The 15,497-nt window shown below is 42.5% G+C and overlaps 1 protein-coding gene across 1 annotated transcript in view; it reads left to right on the top strand.

The window, feature by feature from the left end:
- Window positions 1-15,497, top strand: part of osbpl10a (oxysterol binding protein-like 10a) — a 62,169-nt gene that overhangs the window by 12,421 nt on the left and 34,251 nt on the right. The window contains exons 3-4 of the mRNA XM_076105643.1: window positions 10,713-10,792; window positions 12,317-12,385. Coding sequence (XP_075961758.1) covers window positions 10,713-10,792; window positions 12,317-12,385 — 149 coding nt within the window. The remainder of the gene's footprint in view (window positions 1-10,712; window positions 10,793-12,316; window positions 12,386-15,497) is intronic.

Here is a 15,497-nt window from a genome sequence, read left to right on the forward strand (position 1 = left end):
GTGTGTGTGTGTGTGTGTGTGTGTGTGTGTGTGTGTGTGTGTGTGTGTGTGTGTGTGTGTGTGTGTGTGTGTGTGTGTGTGTGTGTGTGTGTGTGTGTGTGTGTGAGAGAGATGTTTGAGTCACTTGGAGTGCCGTGTGTACATACTGAGGTGTTTATGAATTATCTTTATCTGCACAGTATTTGTGAATGCACTGAACATCTGGTTATGGAAAGCACTTATTAGAATTAAAGCTTCAGGGTTTTACTCTTAAAGGGCCAGCGTGTAGGATTTCGGGGGATCTATCAGGAGAAATTAAATATGATATTCACAACTATGTTTTCACAAGTGTATGATCACCTAAAACTAAGAATCATTGTGTTTCCGCTAGATTAGAATGAATGGTTTATACCAAAATAGGGTTAGGTCCTCTTCACAGAGTCCGCCATGTTGCACCGCCGTGTTTCTACAGTAGCCCAGAACAGACAAACCAAACACTGTCTCTTGTTTAGTACCCTGGTATCGAATTAGGTATCAAGAGTTGGGAAATTGACTGGTATTGGTATCCACTACTACTTCTCTTATCACGACACCCCTAACAATAATACCATAATCCAGACTAGGCAAGGACGACACAGGCGTTGTCATTAGTTTAACTTTACCAGATTGCAGTGTAGGGTGGTGCGTCCCCTTCTCTGGCCTACATTACCCACCACCCATAGGCTCTCGAAGCACGTAGGCGTTCTTCAGCTCATTGTTTTGGTTTTACAGCCCGCCACTTCATTGGCTTTTGAATCACTCTCCCCGCTCTCATCAAACTTGTTTTCTGTCGCAGCAAGCAGCTGTTTTCACTGAAATAGCTCTGATGAATCCACTGAACACTACCTTACCACTACATTAAATGGCAGACGAAAAAAGTTAGTGACTAGCTGGTGAACATATTAGCGGCTAAAGAGCGGGATATTTCCCACAGGAGCTGGTAGACACCAAATAAAGCTAAAAGTGAATGACTATTGGACATTTACCAGGTTGCCAAAAACACAACTACAAAGTTAAACTACAAGTGATAATGTTCGATGTATCAACTTTATAAGACGATGATGATATGTCAATGTTGTGTTTACTGCTTGTTTCGCTGCCCGTGAGTGGACAAAAGAATGGGTAAATTCAGGTTTAAAGCTGAAGAGAAGTAGCACTGAATTTAACTGCACTAAATACGATCATTAAGAAATAATAATTGTGTTCTGATGTTGCCTTCAAAATCAAACTCTTTCTTTTGTGTACATGGTCATTTGGCATAACTTTCCAAATTTGATATCACATTTTCACATTGATGGGTAAAAACATAAAACTAAATCCCAACTTGTTTTTAGTTTTAGTTTTTTTACTGCAAGAGTCGATCACTCAGTCAAATGTAGTGCTTTTGTCAGTGGGACAGTTCATGCTGTAAACATACGGTTCATACAAACAAAAATATACTTTCGAGAGGCAAAACATAAATAACGAACATGGGGACTATATACAGAGAGCAGTTAGTGGCAAATCTATGATGTGTGTATACGTATATAATGATTAAAAAGGCAGCCATAACTTAAGTGTAATATTTTTTGTGAAGTGCTTACTTTCTAAGTATTCAGTGTGAATGTTTATGCTAATTGCTTTATTTTTCAACACTTTTTTGTTGTAGAAAAAAATGCTGTATATCGAGTAGAAAGGAGACTTGTTCGGCCGAAGCATAAGATCTACTCCAAAGTGAAATATCTCTTTAAGACCCGGTGCCAGACAAAGAGCCGGTAGCGGGTCACTGTGTTGAAGGTCTTTGCCTTCACTGACCTGTATCCACTGAAGCGAGAGAAACTCTCTTTTGCTCCACTTGAGCCGCTGGAATGTCCCCCGACACTCTCGAGGGGGCGGATATCAGAATAACTCGGCCTATATTCTCCGAATAACTCGGTGGTCCATGTGTATTGAGCTAAGAGGAAACGATGATCCAACAGAGAAGAAGAAGTTGGGCTGAGTAGCTCACAGGCAGAGGTACTTCCATCCCCATCGCTTCAGTAAGATTTGAGAATGATAAAGAAAGTCATGGAGCGAGAAAAGCTTTTGATGCAGCTCAGCTGAACAAACTCGAGGCCTGTTTAGAGGTTTGACCGGCGCCAAGACCCCGAACAGCAGATATCAGATTTTTAAACATTCGTCCTTGCTATCGAATATCAGCACTTGAGTACGTTCTCAATGGTTGGTGATTAAGATTAGCCGGTACACTTCGGGTCTGGTATTGGTTACCATGAGAATCCCCGAAAGCCCACCTTGGGGGTGGAAAGAAAATGGAACTTCAAGGTTCAGTCGGGAGTCATTTTACAGTATTTGTAAGCTGCGTATCATCTCACTGATGGTCTGTGTCTAAAGCTTTAAATGCCACCTTTATTCTCCTGTTCATGCCTTGTTTCTCAAGAGGGGTTTGAGCACATTTCTTTGTCCCCAACTGGTGTAGGAAGAGACTGGATACACAGATACTCTGTAGCTACCTTAAAGTGACGGCGTTTCAGATTTATTTATTTGCATTTAAGTGGCTTTTTTTGTATACTAACATTATTATGGAAAGGATAATTTGAATGTATTTTTGCCAGATGATATACATTTATGCAAATGAAGGAAATAACATTGATATATAATAATAATAATAATAATAATAATAATACATTTTATTTATATAGCGCTTTAAAAGGCACTCAAAGACACTTTACATGTTAAAAACAGAAACAATAGAAGCATTTATAATAAGAACAAAATATACGACATAACAGTAAGAAAAAAATAAATAAAATAAAATAAACATGAAAAGAAAGAAAGAAAACATACATGACTGACTTTAGAGGTTAAAAGCAGATTTGAATAGGTGAGTTTTAAGTGCAGTTTTGAAAGTGGCAAGTGACGAAGAATGTCTGAGGTGTTGGGGCAGGGAGTTCCAGAGGGAGGGGGCAGCAACGGAGAAGGCCCTGTCCCCCCAGGTCCGATGCTTGGACAGAGTAGGGGGGGTAAGGAGGTTGGCGTCAGCAGATCTGAGGTTGCGGTTGGGAATGTGATGGTACAGGAGGTCCGAAAGGTATGAAGGGGCAAGGTTGTGGAGGGCTTTGTAGGTGATGAGGAGGAGCTTGAACTGGATTCTTTGCTGTATGGGGAGCCAGTGGAGGTTTTGAAGGACTGGGGTGATGTGGTCTCTGGTGCGGGAGTGGGTGAGCAGACGGGCAGCTGAGTTCTGGATGTATTGTAGTTTATTGATGATTTTGGTGGGTGAGCCGTACAGGATGCTGTTGCAGTAGTCCAGTCGAGAGGTGATGAAGGCGTGGATGAGTGTTTCAGCGGCTGCGGAGGAGAGGGAGGGACGGAGACGGGCGATGTTTTTGAGATGAAAGAAGGCGGTTTTTGTGATGTGATTGACGTGGCGTTCATATGAGAGAGTTTGATCGAAGATGACCCCGAGGTTACGGACATGTGTGGAGGCAGGAACAGTGATGCCATCGATGCAGAGGGAGAAGTCGTGGTGGGAATTGTTTAATGATTTGGGGCCGATGATGAGGACTTCAGATTTGTCGGTGTTGAGTTTGAGGAAGTTTGCTTGCATCCAGGTTTTTATATCTGTGAGGCAGTTGGTGATGGTGGAGTGGATGGTGGGGGTGATGGATTTGGTGGAGATGTAGAGCTGGGTGTCGTCAGCATAGCAGTGGTACTGGAGACCATGGTGGCGTATGATGTCACCAAGGGGGAGCAGGTAGAGGATGAAGAGGAGGGGACCGAGTACTGAACCTTGGGGGACACCTTGAGAGACTGGGGCTGTGTCAGACTTGAATTTGTTGATGCTGATGAACTGTTCACGGTCGGAGAGGTATGATTTAAACCAGGAGAGGGCTGTGCCAGTGATGTGGAGGGAGGACTCGAGACGTGAAAGGAGGATGGAGTGGTTGATGGTGTCGAAGGCTGCGCTGAGGTCGAGCAGTATCAGGATGTTGAGGGAGTGTTCATCAGAGGAGAGGAGGAGATCGTTGGTGACTTTGATGAGGGCAGTTTCTGTGCTGTGATGAGATCTGAATCCGGATTGAAATGGTTCATATAGTTGGTTTGAGTCCAGGTGAGTTTTCAGTTGATGGGCAACAATGCGTTCCAGTATTTTAGACAGAAAAGGGAGATTGGAGATGGGTCTGTAATTGTTGTGAATGTCGGGGTCAAGGCCAGGTTTTTTGAGGATGGGTGTGACTGAGGCGAGTTTGAGGGCGGGAGGGATGGAGCCAGTAGACAGGGAGGAGTTGATGACAGAGAGGAGGTGCGGGCGGAGGGCCGGGAGACAGGCCATAACTAAAGTGGAAGGGATAGGGTCGAGGTCACAGGTCGGAGTCTTCATGCCAGAGAGTGATTTATTGAGATCCGAGGGGGAGATGAGAGAGAATCGGAAGAGTGACCGGTCAGTTAGTGGAGGATTTGCAGATACAGGGTTGGACAAAGCAGGGCTGGAAGTGGCCAGTTGGTTGTAGATGGTGTCGATTTTAGCTTTGTAGAACGTCAGAAAGGAGTTGCATTTCTCTGCTGTGGAGGAGTGGGAGAGATTGTCCATAGGTTTGAGGAGTTTGTTTATTGTGGAGAAGAGGACCTTGGGGTTGGTGGAACCAGAGCGGATGATGCCAGAGTAGTAGGTGGAGCGAGCAGAGTTTAAAGCCAGTTTGTATTGCTGTATGTGTTCCTTGTACGCCAGGGTGTGAACTGTGAGGCCGGTTTTTTTGGAGAGTCGCTCTAGTCTGCGTTTCCGGGATTTCATGAGGCGGAGTTCAGGGGTGAACCAGGGAGCAGTGTGGGTGAATGAGACAGTTCTGGTTTTGAGAGGGGCAAGCTGATCAAGGCAGGAGGATAGTGTGTTATTGTAGAGGTTGACCAGGTCTGAGGGGGAAGGGCTAAGGGAGGGGGAGAGTGTGGAGAATTTTTCAGTGAGACAGGCTGACAGGGATGAAGGGCAGACAGACTTGATATTTCGGAGAGTGATGGTGCGCGTGAGTTTGGGTTCTGGGATGGGGATGTCGATCTCCATGATGATGGCTAGATGGTCGGAGATGGTGAGGTCATAGCCGGAGAGGTGGTTGATGGTGATTTCAGTGGAGCAGACCAGGTCCAGGATGTGCCCGCGGTTGTGGGTGGGGAAGTCTATGTGTTGAGTGAAGTTGAAGCATTTAAGCAGGTCCAGAAATTCGGTGGCAGTTTTACAGTCTGAGGAGTCGATGTGGATGTTGAAATCACCAAGCAACAGGATGGAAGGTGAGACGGAGCAGAGCTGGGTGAGGAATTCTGATAGGTCAGAGAGGAAGGCAGGGTTGGCTTTGGGGGGGCGGTAGATAATTGCAATGACCAGGGGTTTAGGACCAGAGAGTTTGAATGTGAGCTGTTCAAAGGAGGGTGGACTGTCGATGTTAGTCAGTCTGGTCTTGATATGTTGGCGGTGAAGAGCGGCAATTCCTCCACCGCGGCCATCAGGGCGTGGTTTATCCAGGTAATGATATCCAGGATATATAGGCCTATCTGTTCTTTGTCGTTGTTAAATTAAGTCATTCTGGTGCCCTCTGTGCAACAATTGTTCCTAACTCTTAGTAATGTTTCATCACAAATGCAAGAATGTCTCGTCTGATCCAACGAGGGATTCACATGTGACAACTAACACAGCTGTTAAGTAGCCTGAGGGGTTTTCTGGCTCGAAACCAAAGTGCAAAAATAATATAAAGGAAGTATTTCATTGTCGGATGTGGGGAGATTGTTGGGGCCTTGTGTTTTGCTGCTGAGTAAAGGTGAAGCGCAGTGGGAATTTAATCATGTCTGACTGCACAGATGGAAAATCAAGCCATTTATCATACGGTGTCTCAATGAGACAGCGGGCCAATGAATGAAAGGGTCAGTTTGTGTTCAGCGTTCCATCTGGCTGATTAAGATGCCTGAAACAATCTCCGCTCTGCATCATAATGATAAGAACAAAAAAACCTGTTCTTATGATTGAGTATTATAAACTCCATAAGAGCATTCCTCATCACAAATTTGCCGAAAATATTTCTAGCATTTGCAACAGCAAACAGTTTGTTTGGTTTAACGGGATTTTACATTTAACCCATCGTAAGCCTTAGGGGGAGCAACTTATGGTTCAGTGTCCCGCTCGAGGACACTTGGACAGGAGGAGCTGGGAAATGTACCGCCAACTGGCTGATTAAAAGTTGACCCGCCAGTATCCCCCAAAAAGTTACCTTTATTCTGAATTATGAGCCGCTGGATACTTTTACCAGAGTAGATTTGTACCCTAGTACGATGGAAACAGACTCTTTTCATGACCTTTATATCACATATTTATTAATTTTTATCAAATCATTAGCAACAGTTCAAAAACATTTCACGCTCTGCCTTCCTCCATGGTGGTTATGTGCTTTTCCTTCTTATGGAGTCAAATATCAGTAAAGTATAAGCACACTTATTCTGCTTAATGTTAACATTCATTACCCTTTTACTTTACTGCATCAAAGATTAAAATGAACTGCTCAGCACAACCGATGTGAGGTCCGGCAGTCTCTATCACTATTGAATAAAAGCTGTTAAGAGCAAATTAAGCCGAAGGTTAAAACTGAAATTACAACAAATCTTCTCCAAGCATATAATCTAGCGTCACTGATTTAGTATAAATGATTACAGGGATGTCGTTTTGATGAGTAAAAGCCGGTTGCTATAATTGGTTGCCACTCTGTTAACCTCTAGTCCCCGTCAGCGTGTACATTTTCTTGAAAAATACCTTTTAAATTGCCCCCCTCGTAATATCTCCCAGCACTTGAATCAAATCTAACTGCTGGTCCGAGCATTAATCCTCATTATTAGTCCTCATTATCATAACCAATGACATCTTTTGCAACACTATAATTAGAAATGGGTATAATTAGATGATGGTGCTGCTACGATCGACTGGAAAGGAGTTTTTCTCTCCGTAGTGTTCGCATATCGCTCAGCCGTCTCTGGGATGGATACCGACATTTAAATAGGACGTGCAGACCGGTACGAGTGTCATTGTTAGTCCCAAACCTCATGCATTCATCACATGACTACAGCTGTCAGCACGTCACCTCTAAGCCTCAAAACCAGTGTTGAAATTCTCATCAGTAAAACAGTATTCTCTCTGAATGGGATCAATACGTCCTGCTCTAAGCTAAGCAGTATACCGTCACCAAGCAAACAGGAGCATATTAGCATAGCCGCTTTGCTCAATACAGACGGCTAATTATCTTTAATCACAGCTAGGCTTGTGCGCATCACGGAGAAAAATATCTGATTTAGTCGCTTGCTCACTCTCCGGGGTAAGTGAGCCCCTTTAGAGTGAGTGATTTCTGTGGCTGGTGGCAGCAAGGAACGAGTGGGGAAGGTTGTTGCTCGGCACAGGTGTTTCTGTGGGAATACTCTGTTCTCCCCGGAGAGGCGAGCAGCCCGCTCCCAGTGGGGGGGCGTAACAAAAGATTTGAAAGGAGCTGTATTTAACATTCTGAACATTTATATAGCAGCGAACAACTTGCTCTGCAAAGATATGAGTAATGTCTACCTGAGCAGAGGACAAAGTCGCTCTCCCACTGTGTGTGTTGTTATCAGAGCGTCTCCTTGCTTCGTTGACATGTTTTTAGTGCATGTTGGTCCATGTGAATGTCTCCCACTGGTTAGCTCACAGCCGCTGCTCTGCACTGCTCTCATACAAACCCTCTAGTTCCCCCCCTCAGGAAAACACTGTTAGCTCTGTCAGCACTTTTGCCATAGTTTGCACTGTTAGCACCGTCAGCTGCTGTACGAGCCGCCGGCCTGCCGTCGACATGTTGGGAGCCGTTGGGAGGCAATCGAAATGCTCCCAGTCTCGAATCTTGCACCTGTTAAAGTTTAATCTCACTTGCTATGTAATTCCTTTTAATGAAGCAATCCATCCTCTCAGAATTATTTTATGGCTATTAATGACTTTTTTATTTATACAATTTATATTATTTTTTATGGCATATAACACAATTACTTTATTTTTGCTGTTGTATAACATATTATACTAATTAGACAATTTTATGTTATACCACACTGACTTTTTGTCTTACTCTTGTATGTCATGCTATACGATGACATTTCTTCTAACACACTATACAAAAAACATAAATATCCATCGTTACACTGCCATTTTATACATTTTCTTTGATTGATTGACTGCAGTTGTAGTGTTTTTTAGGGGTGACTGTCAGTAAATAACAACACCCCAAAATGCGGAGGTGGCAGGCCTTCAGCCCTGAGTAGTGTCTACAGGATTCCTCTCCGGCTGCATACAGCTACAACAGGCTGGATAGTAAGAAGACACTGTTTAAAGAGATTTTAATAATTGGACCAAACTGTAAAAATGAAGAGGGCAAAAATAGGATTCTGAAAGTGGAAATCGCCGTGAATCGAAAGTGGTGTACCGATTACCTGCCGATTTTTAAAAAAACATTTGAAGACATTGAAGACGTTTGTACCTAATATTCTTTTGTTACTCTTTTCTTCTGTTGATCTTCTAGCTGGGGTTGACCTACAACCTGAACTCTATGTTATCAGACCCATCAAAGACATTGTTCTCCAATAATTAGTCAGTGAAATGGGATCAGAGGGATATTATTTTCCTGTTTGACCGGGAGCGGGTCAACACAAGCAGACAATCGGCTTCTCCTTCAACTGGAAGGGCTGCGGCCCGCTGTGTTAGTCAGCAAGTCTTGGTCTCAACTGGCTATTCGTGTTTTAGATAACAGGGTGTATTGTCTCTGTGCCAAAGGGGAAAAACCACAAGTACTCACAGAGTGTCAAGCCGCTTCCTGTGCTGCTCGCAAATGAGACTCTGCCGTCTCTTGAATACCGAATGTTCAATTTAGCACAGAGGAGAAAATGAAGAGGTTGAGATGTGATGCACAGCAGAAGGTAACAGGATCACAGGGCCGGGTAGGCAGTGGGCTAGTTGATTAATCATTTGGCTACAATTGAGATCACTGACATCCAACACAGCTCAAGACAGGCTCTTACATTTAAAAACACTTGTCCATTCCACCTTAAAACCTGCTCTGAAATGATTATGCTGGTTCCCCCATCTCTGCAATTTAAGTGCATTTAAAGGAATGAGTTGGATGAGCTTAAACACACGTCTGTACGGTATAGATAGCCAGCAGCCAGTTAGCTTAGCGTAGCTTAGCACAAAGGCTGGAAACGAGAGGAAACAGCTAGCTTGGCGTGATTACACTTAAAAAAACATTGTTTTCCCCCAGCTTCCACTGTTTATGCTAAGTTAAACTAAGCGTCTGCTGGCTGTAGCTTCATACTGACAGATAGGAGAGTGCTATCAATCCAAACACAATAAGCATATTTAACAACACTATTCCAGCAATGGTTTTAATGTGCATCTGTTGTTCTTAGATCTGCATTTTGGGGCAAATGAAGCCTTAAGCTTGGATTATACTCACTTAAAAATCTTGAATTACACGAAAAAGCAATATTATTGCTTAAAAGGGCTGTTGGCTCGAGATGAAACAAACCACACTTGAAACATGATACAACCACCACCTGCTCTTAATGCTGTACGTGTGTGTTTGTGTGTCTGTTTCCTATCACGCAGTGTTTCCGCTCAGTGAACCATGTTTGGGGTCAAAACGCTTTTCTGATCTGATCTCATGATGTTGGAGCTAAGAAATATTTACAAGAGGCAGCAACAGAATACAAAAAAGCTTACCCACCAGTACTCGATCATTTCTCCACACCAAGGGCTTGACCAGGAGTTAAGAAATACTGAGCTCATGAGTATCGAGCTGAAACAAAATTTTTAATTTGCACCCACTTTTAAAATCAATTAATTGGTTAATTGTCAAGCTTAAATGCCTATTATTCTACACCTCCAGCTTCTTAAATGTCAAGATGTGCTGCTTTATGTTTTGGCTTCAGACTGCTGCATTTCTTTCTAACTTTTAACAATTTTTCTGACCATCCACAGCCTTAAAAACGAATTGATAAATAAGAAAACAACTGTTAGAAGAATCAACAGTGAAAATTTTAATTAGTTGCAGCCCTATGCGAGTCTCCACTCACCAGATCCCATTAGGAATGTTTGGATTTTTTACTGTTTAAATTAATGTTCTGTTGATTTCATTACCCAACATTAAAGTCTGAATTATCTTTCCAAGCCTTCTGTTCGCTACTAAGAATAGACTTCTGATGCCAGAACAGTGAATTTATAATTAATTAATTAATTAATTCTGCTGCCTAAAAATGGTCAAATTCTGAGTCTAAAATGATTAGAATCTGCCAGTTAAATACCCACTGTTCATTCATTAAGTGGATAGCTCCTGGCAGGTTTCTAAAACTCCCACATTCTTTATAAACTTATTGAGGACATGACCTCCGTTTTTTTAACATTTTTAAATAATCTCCTGATAACTTGTTCCGCCAGTTGATGTTTAAAACCTTGGGCAATAATTTAAAAGTTCACCCGTGGAAGTGGGAGTCACCATACGATAAATAAACTGAAGGGATGTGGAGACACTTTAACACATGGCTTTCTTATAACTGCATATTGACCCGACTGTGAACTCATTAAGGGTTGATGGGTAAATTCTCAATGTCTTGCGTGTGTAAAGGAAATTAAGACTTGTAACGTTATTTATGTGTTTTTGCTCCGTGTGTCTCTGTAGCCTCCGACGCCAAGGAGCAGCAGTTTTGGATCAGTCAGCTCCAAGCGTGTGCCAGACGTCACTCTGACACCAGTGCCAAGGTAAAAAAACACACGCACACAGACACTTGCGGTAACAGAGTTGTAAACACGACTCTGGTCCAAGCTCTTGGCATGTGTTGTGTGGGAAGTGAGTGGAAAGCCTCGGCATTTCTCTTGAGATTCCTGTTTGTGTGTCTGTTTCATCAAGTTTTTCATTGCAGCCCGCCCTCCCTTTCCTTCTGTTCTGCTTTTAGTCCACTGGCCTTTTCAGTGAGTCTAAAGGTGAAGGATTTTTTTCCCCATGCCATTTTTAAATTTAAATGGCATCATCTCCCATGAGTCTCATTTAACATTTCTCCTGTCATTCTCATCATCTTGGCCTGCTAAAATTACTCGTTTTCTCTATAAAGTCTTGCAGCAAGTATGTTAAGCGTGAAAATAAATCATGCTTAATTTAGTGAAAATACTCAACAAGCGAAAGATTAAAAAAAGATGCGGCAAAAGTGAGGAGGGATGTATTTAAAATTTAAAAAATGAGGGACAGAATGTGAAAGATGTTAAAATCCAGGAGTGACACTATTGCAGAGCTCAGCTTCCACGTGTCATGTGTAACTTCTCTTGCTTGTCCAATTCCAGAATATTTTTAGCACTTCAATTGACAGAAGACTTAGCGATTTAGGGGAAATATCGCGCTCCTGCTGCTGTATTTGAGGATGAGGCTGTCTCTAAGTGTCCCTGGTTTCACTGTTCCTCTTCGTGTCTATGTGGGCTCATTTCTGAAAGATTACTGTGTTGGGTGTAGTAGCAACTACCTTTTATCCACAACCAGTCTTTTTTTAATATCCTGGATTAATATTTGGACATTTTTCGGGGGGTTATAGCGTGGGCTTCGAGGGATTAGTCGGTGTGTGTGTGTGTGTGTGTGCTGTCTGTATCTCTGGTTGGGTGGATCACCATTGGCCGGATCCAGTGGAGAATGAGGAAATAATCCAAACTTTATAATTTCTTTGGCAAACCTTTGCTATTAAAGTTGATTTTCCTCATGGAAGGCGAAGGTGTGTTTTTTCATTTACACACACCATATAATCAAGATGACATTCTGCAAAGATGAGGAAAGTGTATATGTCAAGCCATGATATTTACTAATAAACCTCTTTAAAGCTGACGATTCTGGCTAAAAGCATATAGTGTCAATGACTGCCAAACACACACACATACAGACAGATTAATGATATTTACTGTGCTAAATAGTGATTATATTGGTTCACTTGTCAGATGAAGCTCCCATTGTACAGAAAAGCTGTCCTGGACTGAAGGTATTTTCCTGTTGAGTTCATTGTTTACAGCCTTATATGATACAGAAACATTTTAATGGTCACCGTCAAAAGAAGAAAAATACGTATTAAATGGTTATCTTGCATACATCTGTGAGGTGATGATAAAAACCAGACAAACAGTAAAAAGGGGGAAAGCTTCTGACTCTTCACTAAGGTTGTGTCCTGTACTGTCTTGGTGCTTTTGTTATGTTTCTTGATTAATTTATTCACCATTAATCTGTCTGTATGCGTGTGTGTTTGGGTTCAGGTGAGGAAACTAAAGGGCTCCGATGAACACTTGAGTGTGGAAAGAGCAGGAGGAGGCCACGAGGGGCTGGTGAGTCAAACACACGCATCCCTGAGCACCTGAGATGCACTTTACTTCCTGTTTCACAAACACAGTTTCACCATCAAACATTTGAAAGGCCGTGAAAAAAAATCTATTTGTCCTGTAGTGTACATTCTCCTTGTGAAAAAACGCCCTTTCATGTGTCTTTTCAAACAATCAAATACGGCAGCCTCGTTATGCTGCCTCATCGCCGGCTCGCTCATTCGACACGTAGCTCCTCACCACTTGAGACTGCTGCACAGCTGGAGTGAAGGGAAAGTCCAATTACTCTGCTCAGCCGTGATGAGGAGAGCAGTCAAAAAAACGAGAGAACAAGATTGGATAAGTAAGAAAAAAGTGGAAGGAGACGGTCTGTCTCCGTTTTCCCTTCCGTCCTGCAGAGCTGAACGGGTATTTTGTTCCTGTTCGTTGACTGAGGGGCATTGCCACGACAGCAGCTGTTATTACTGTTCCCACTGCTTTGGTCTAATCCTTCCCCGAGCTGCGCTGTCTGCCTCTCAGATCGTTGTCGCAGCTACTCTGGCAATGCGGCAGCGGCGGCTCGGCTACATCTCTGATAACAGAAGAGGTGCAGCAGGATTTATTTGTTACAAAAAAGGGCAGGGGTTCAATGTTCTCGTCTTTATTAGAAACCGAATAAAAACAGTGCCGACATATTTTATACGGTTGATCCATACAGATGCATTGAATCCGTTTGTCAGATTTTTCTTCGGGAGGCTTTTATGTAGAAGTTGATGAGGTAGAAGAACATATGAGGGAGAGAGTATGTTGGTATGTTAGTTTCAGCCTAGATAGGACAGTACAATATGTGGACAGACATGGGCGAGGTAGGAACACCTGAAAATGTGGTGCAATTGTAACCTCAAAAATTGCCATTGAGCTGAATCAACTTCTCTGACTCTGCAAAAGTTTTTTTAGTTTCACAGTCTCAACTCGAGGTCCATTTTAAAAGCTGTTTAAGAGCTTTTAATCCTATCCCATGATTTCCATCAGCAGATGGAGTCACCGGATACATTTACAAATCCTCTAAGTTATGGCTCAGCCGTGATCTTTCTCTGTTTGTCCTCCCAGCTCACAAATAAGTAAGTAGCCAAGTTTCCATACAAAAGAAAACACAAATGAATGCGTGTTTCCATCCACTCTTGTTACGCGACGATTAGGAGTTGGTTCATTGAGATTAACAGACGCCAGCTGGTGGCGCTCATTCTCAGGTGCTGTTAAGTCATTGCAGAAGAAGAGGCAAGGAGATGGCGTAGTGAAAACGGCTCCAGTCAAACCTAAAGCCTTCATTTGAGAACGGTTATAGTCTTCTCATTGCTCCACACAGATTTGATGTTTTTATCTCTTTCAGTGAAAATGTCAGTGGACCTTTTAAGCCACATGCTTCATGTGCATCATGATTAATTCCCTAAGTCTTGTTTCCATTGCACTTTGCATTGTGCACTCATTAATACACCACATTTTCCACCTCTGCCTAGCATGAGAATTAAAGAAATATGTATATTGCTGCCTTTGTGCAGTTCACATTTCATACTGACATCACCACATGGTACATGGTTAAAGTATCGTTATACAGTTTATGAGCAGCACAACGTGGAAGAATGCACGTGATAAGTGGCTGTGGAAAACCAATAGAACATGAAAATGAAGCACTATAGATTACTTCAAATATAAACTTCGAACAACTTCAGGTATGAAACTGAATACAGATTCAACATAGACAGTTTTGTGAAAGGCATAGATACAGAATGTAACATTACGTTACATTAAAGACGTGTGTGTGTGTGTGTGTGTGTGTGTGTGTGTGTGTGTGTGTGTGTGTGTGTGTGTGTGTGTGTGTGTGTGTGTGTGTGTGTGTGTGTGTGTGTGTGTGTGTGTGTGTGTGTGTGTGTGTGTGTGTGTGTGTGTGTGTGTGTGTCTCTCTCTCTGGCTTGAAACTCCGCTTCAATAGCATTATCTTTACATGTTGATATAAGGTTTGAAAATGGTTAAATTAGTTGGATCTGTGTTTGTATTTATGTTTTCATCTATTTCCATACCCTCCTAACCGAGGTTGTTGCTGATTAGCTAATTGTGTGTAATTAGCGTGGTTCCCTGTAGTGCAGAAAATGACAGGTCAGCAGCTGACCGTTGCACCAGCTACCCACGCTGCCTCTCTCAGGGCCAAGTCCGCCCACGGTCGAGTGACAGCAGAGAGCATCTGTGAAGCAGAAACGTAGTACTTGTTTGTACCCCTGAGCTTGGTCTGTCAGGCAGAGTACACTTCCTGTTTATGTATAAGATTAGAAGACTGGAATCATTGTACGTAAATTTACAAAAGGCCTCCAATTTATATCATGACTATATTTTCATATTTGAATTGGAAGGGTAGACTTTGGTGTCTACATTTCTCTCATACTCTCTGACGTGTTTAACTGTCCTCTGCTGTGTCGGGACGCCAACACAAATCTGAAAGTCACAAGGTCTCACCGCAGAAATCTCCTTACCAAGTCAGTTCTGCCTGCAACTTGAGTCTCTTAAGTCTTATGTTCTTGAAAAGTGACGCGATCTTTGAATGTTTATAATCATTTTCTTTGATTTATTCTTTGATATACTAGATATTGCACATCTTCCTGCCTCTAAACATCTTTAGTTAAATCAATATGAGAGACAACTGTGGAAATTTATTCATTTTAAAGGGTCACAAGCCATAAATATTGTGACTGTCTGCCCTATGTGAAGCATTACAACCCCCTTTATTTAACATGTTCCTCACACCTGAGCTCCATACTTTCCTGCATCTCTCCCCTCCTTTCCTCGTGCCCTTTGCATTTTCTTGCTCTGACGTCTTGTTGTTGTTCCAGTTTATTGAAACGCTCGGGGCTTTGTGCCAGTTTTGGAGGACGAAACCTCAGCGTGTGTTATCTGTTCGCACTCCTGAAATGCTGTTTCCTTTTCTGCTTACTCACGCCTCGTGGCTTAGCCTTGCACAATGCAACAGTGTTCCCTCCTGTAAGCTGATTATGCTCTGTTTAAATGATTAGCCAAGGACCTGCCTACTATAACTCCCTATTTAGTGTTTGGATGCATCTAATCACACGGAAATTCTCTTGTTTTTATC

The sequence above is a fragment of the Anarhichas minor genome, unplaced genomic scaffold (assembly GCF_050575085.1).
Source record: "Anarhichas minor isolate MPS153535 unplaced genomic scaffold, ASM5057508v1 ptg000033l, whole genome shotgun sequence".
NCBI classification, from domain to species: Eukaryota; Metazoa; Chordata; class Actinopteri; order Perciformes; family Anarhichadidae; genus Anarhichas; species Anarhichas minor.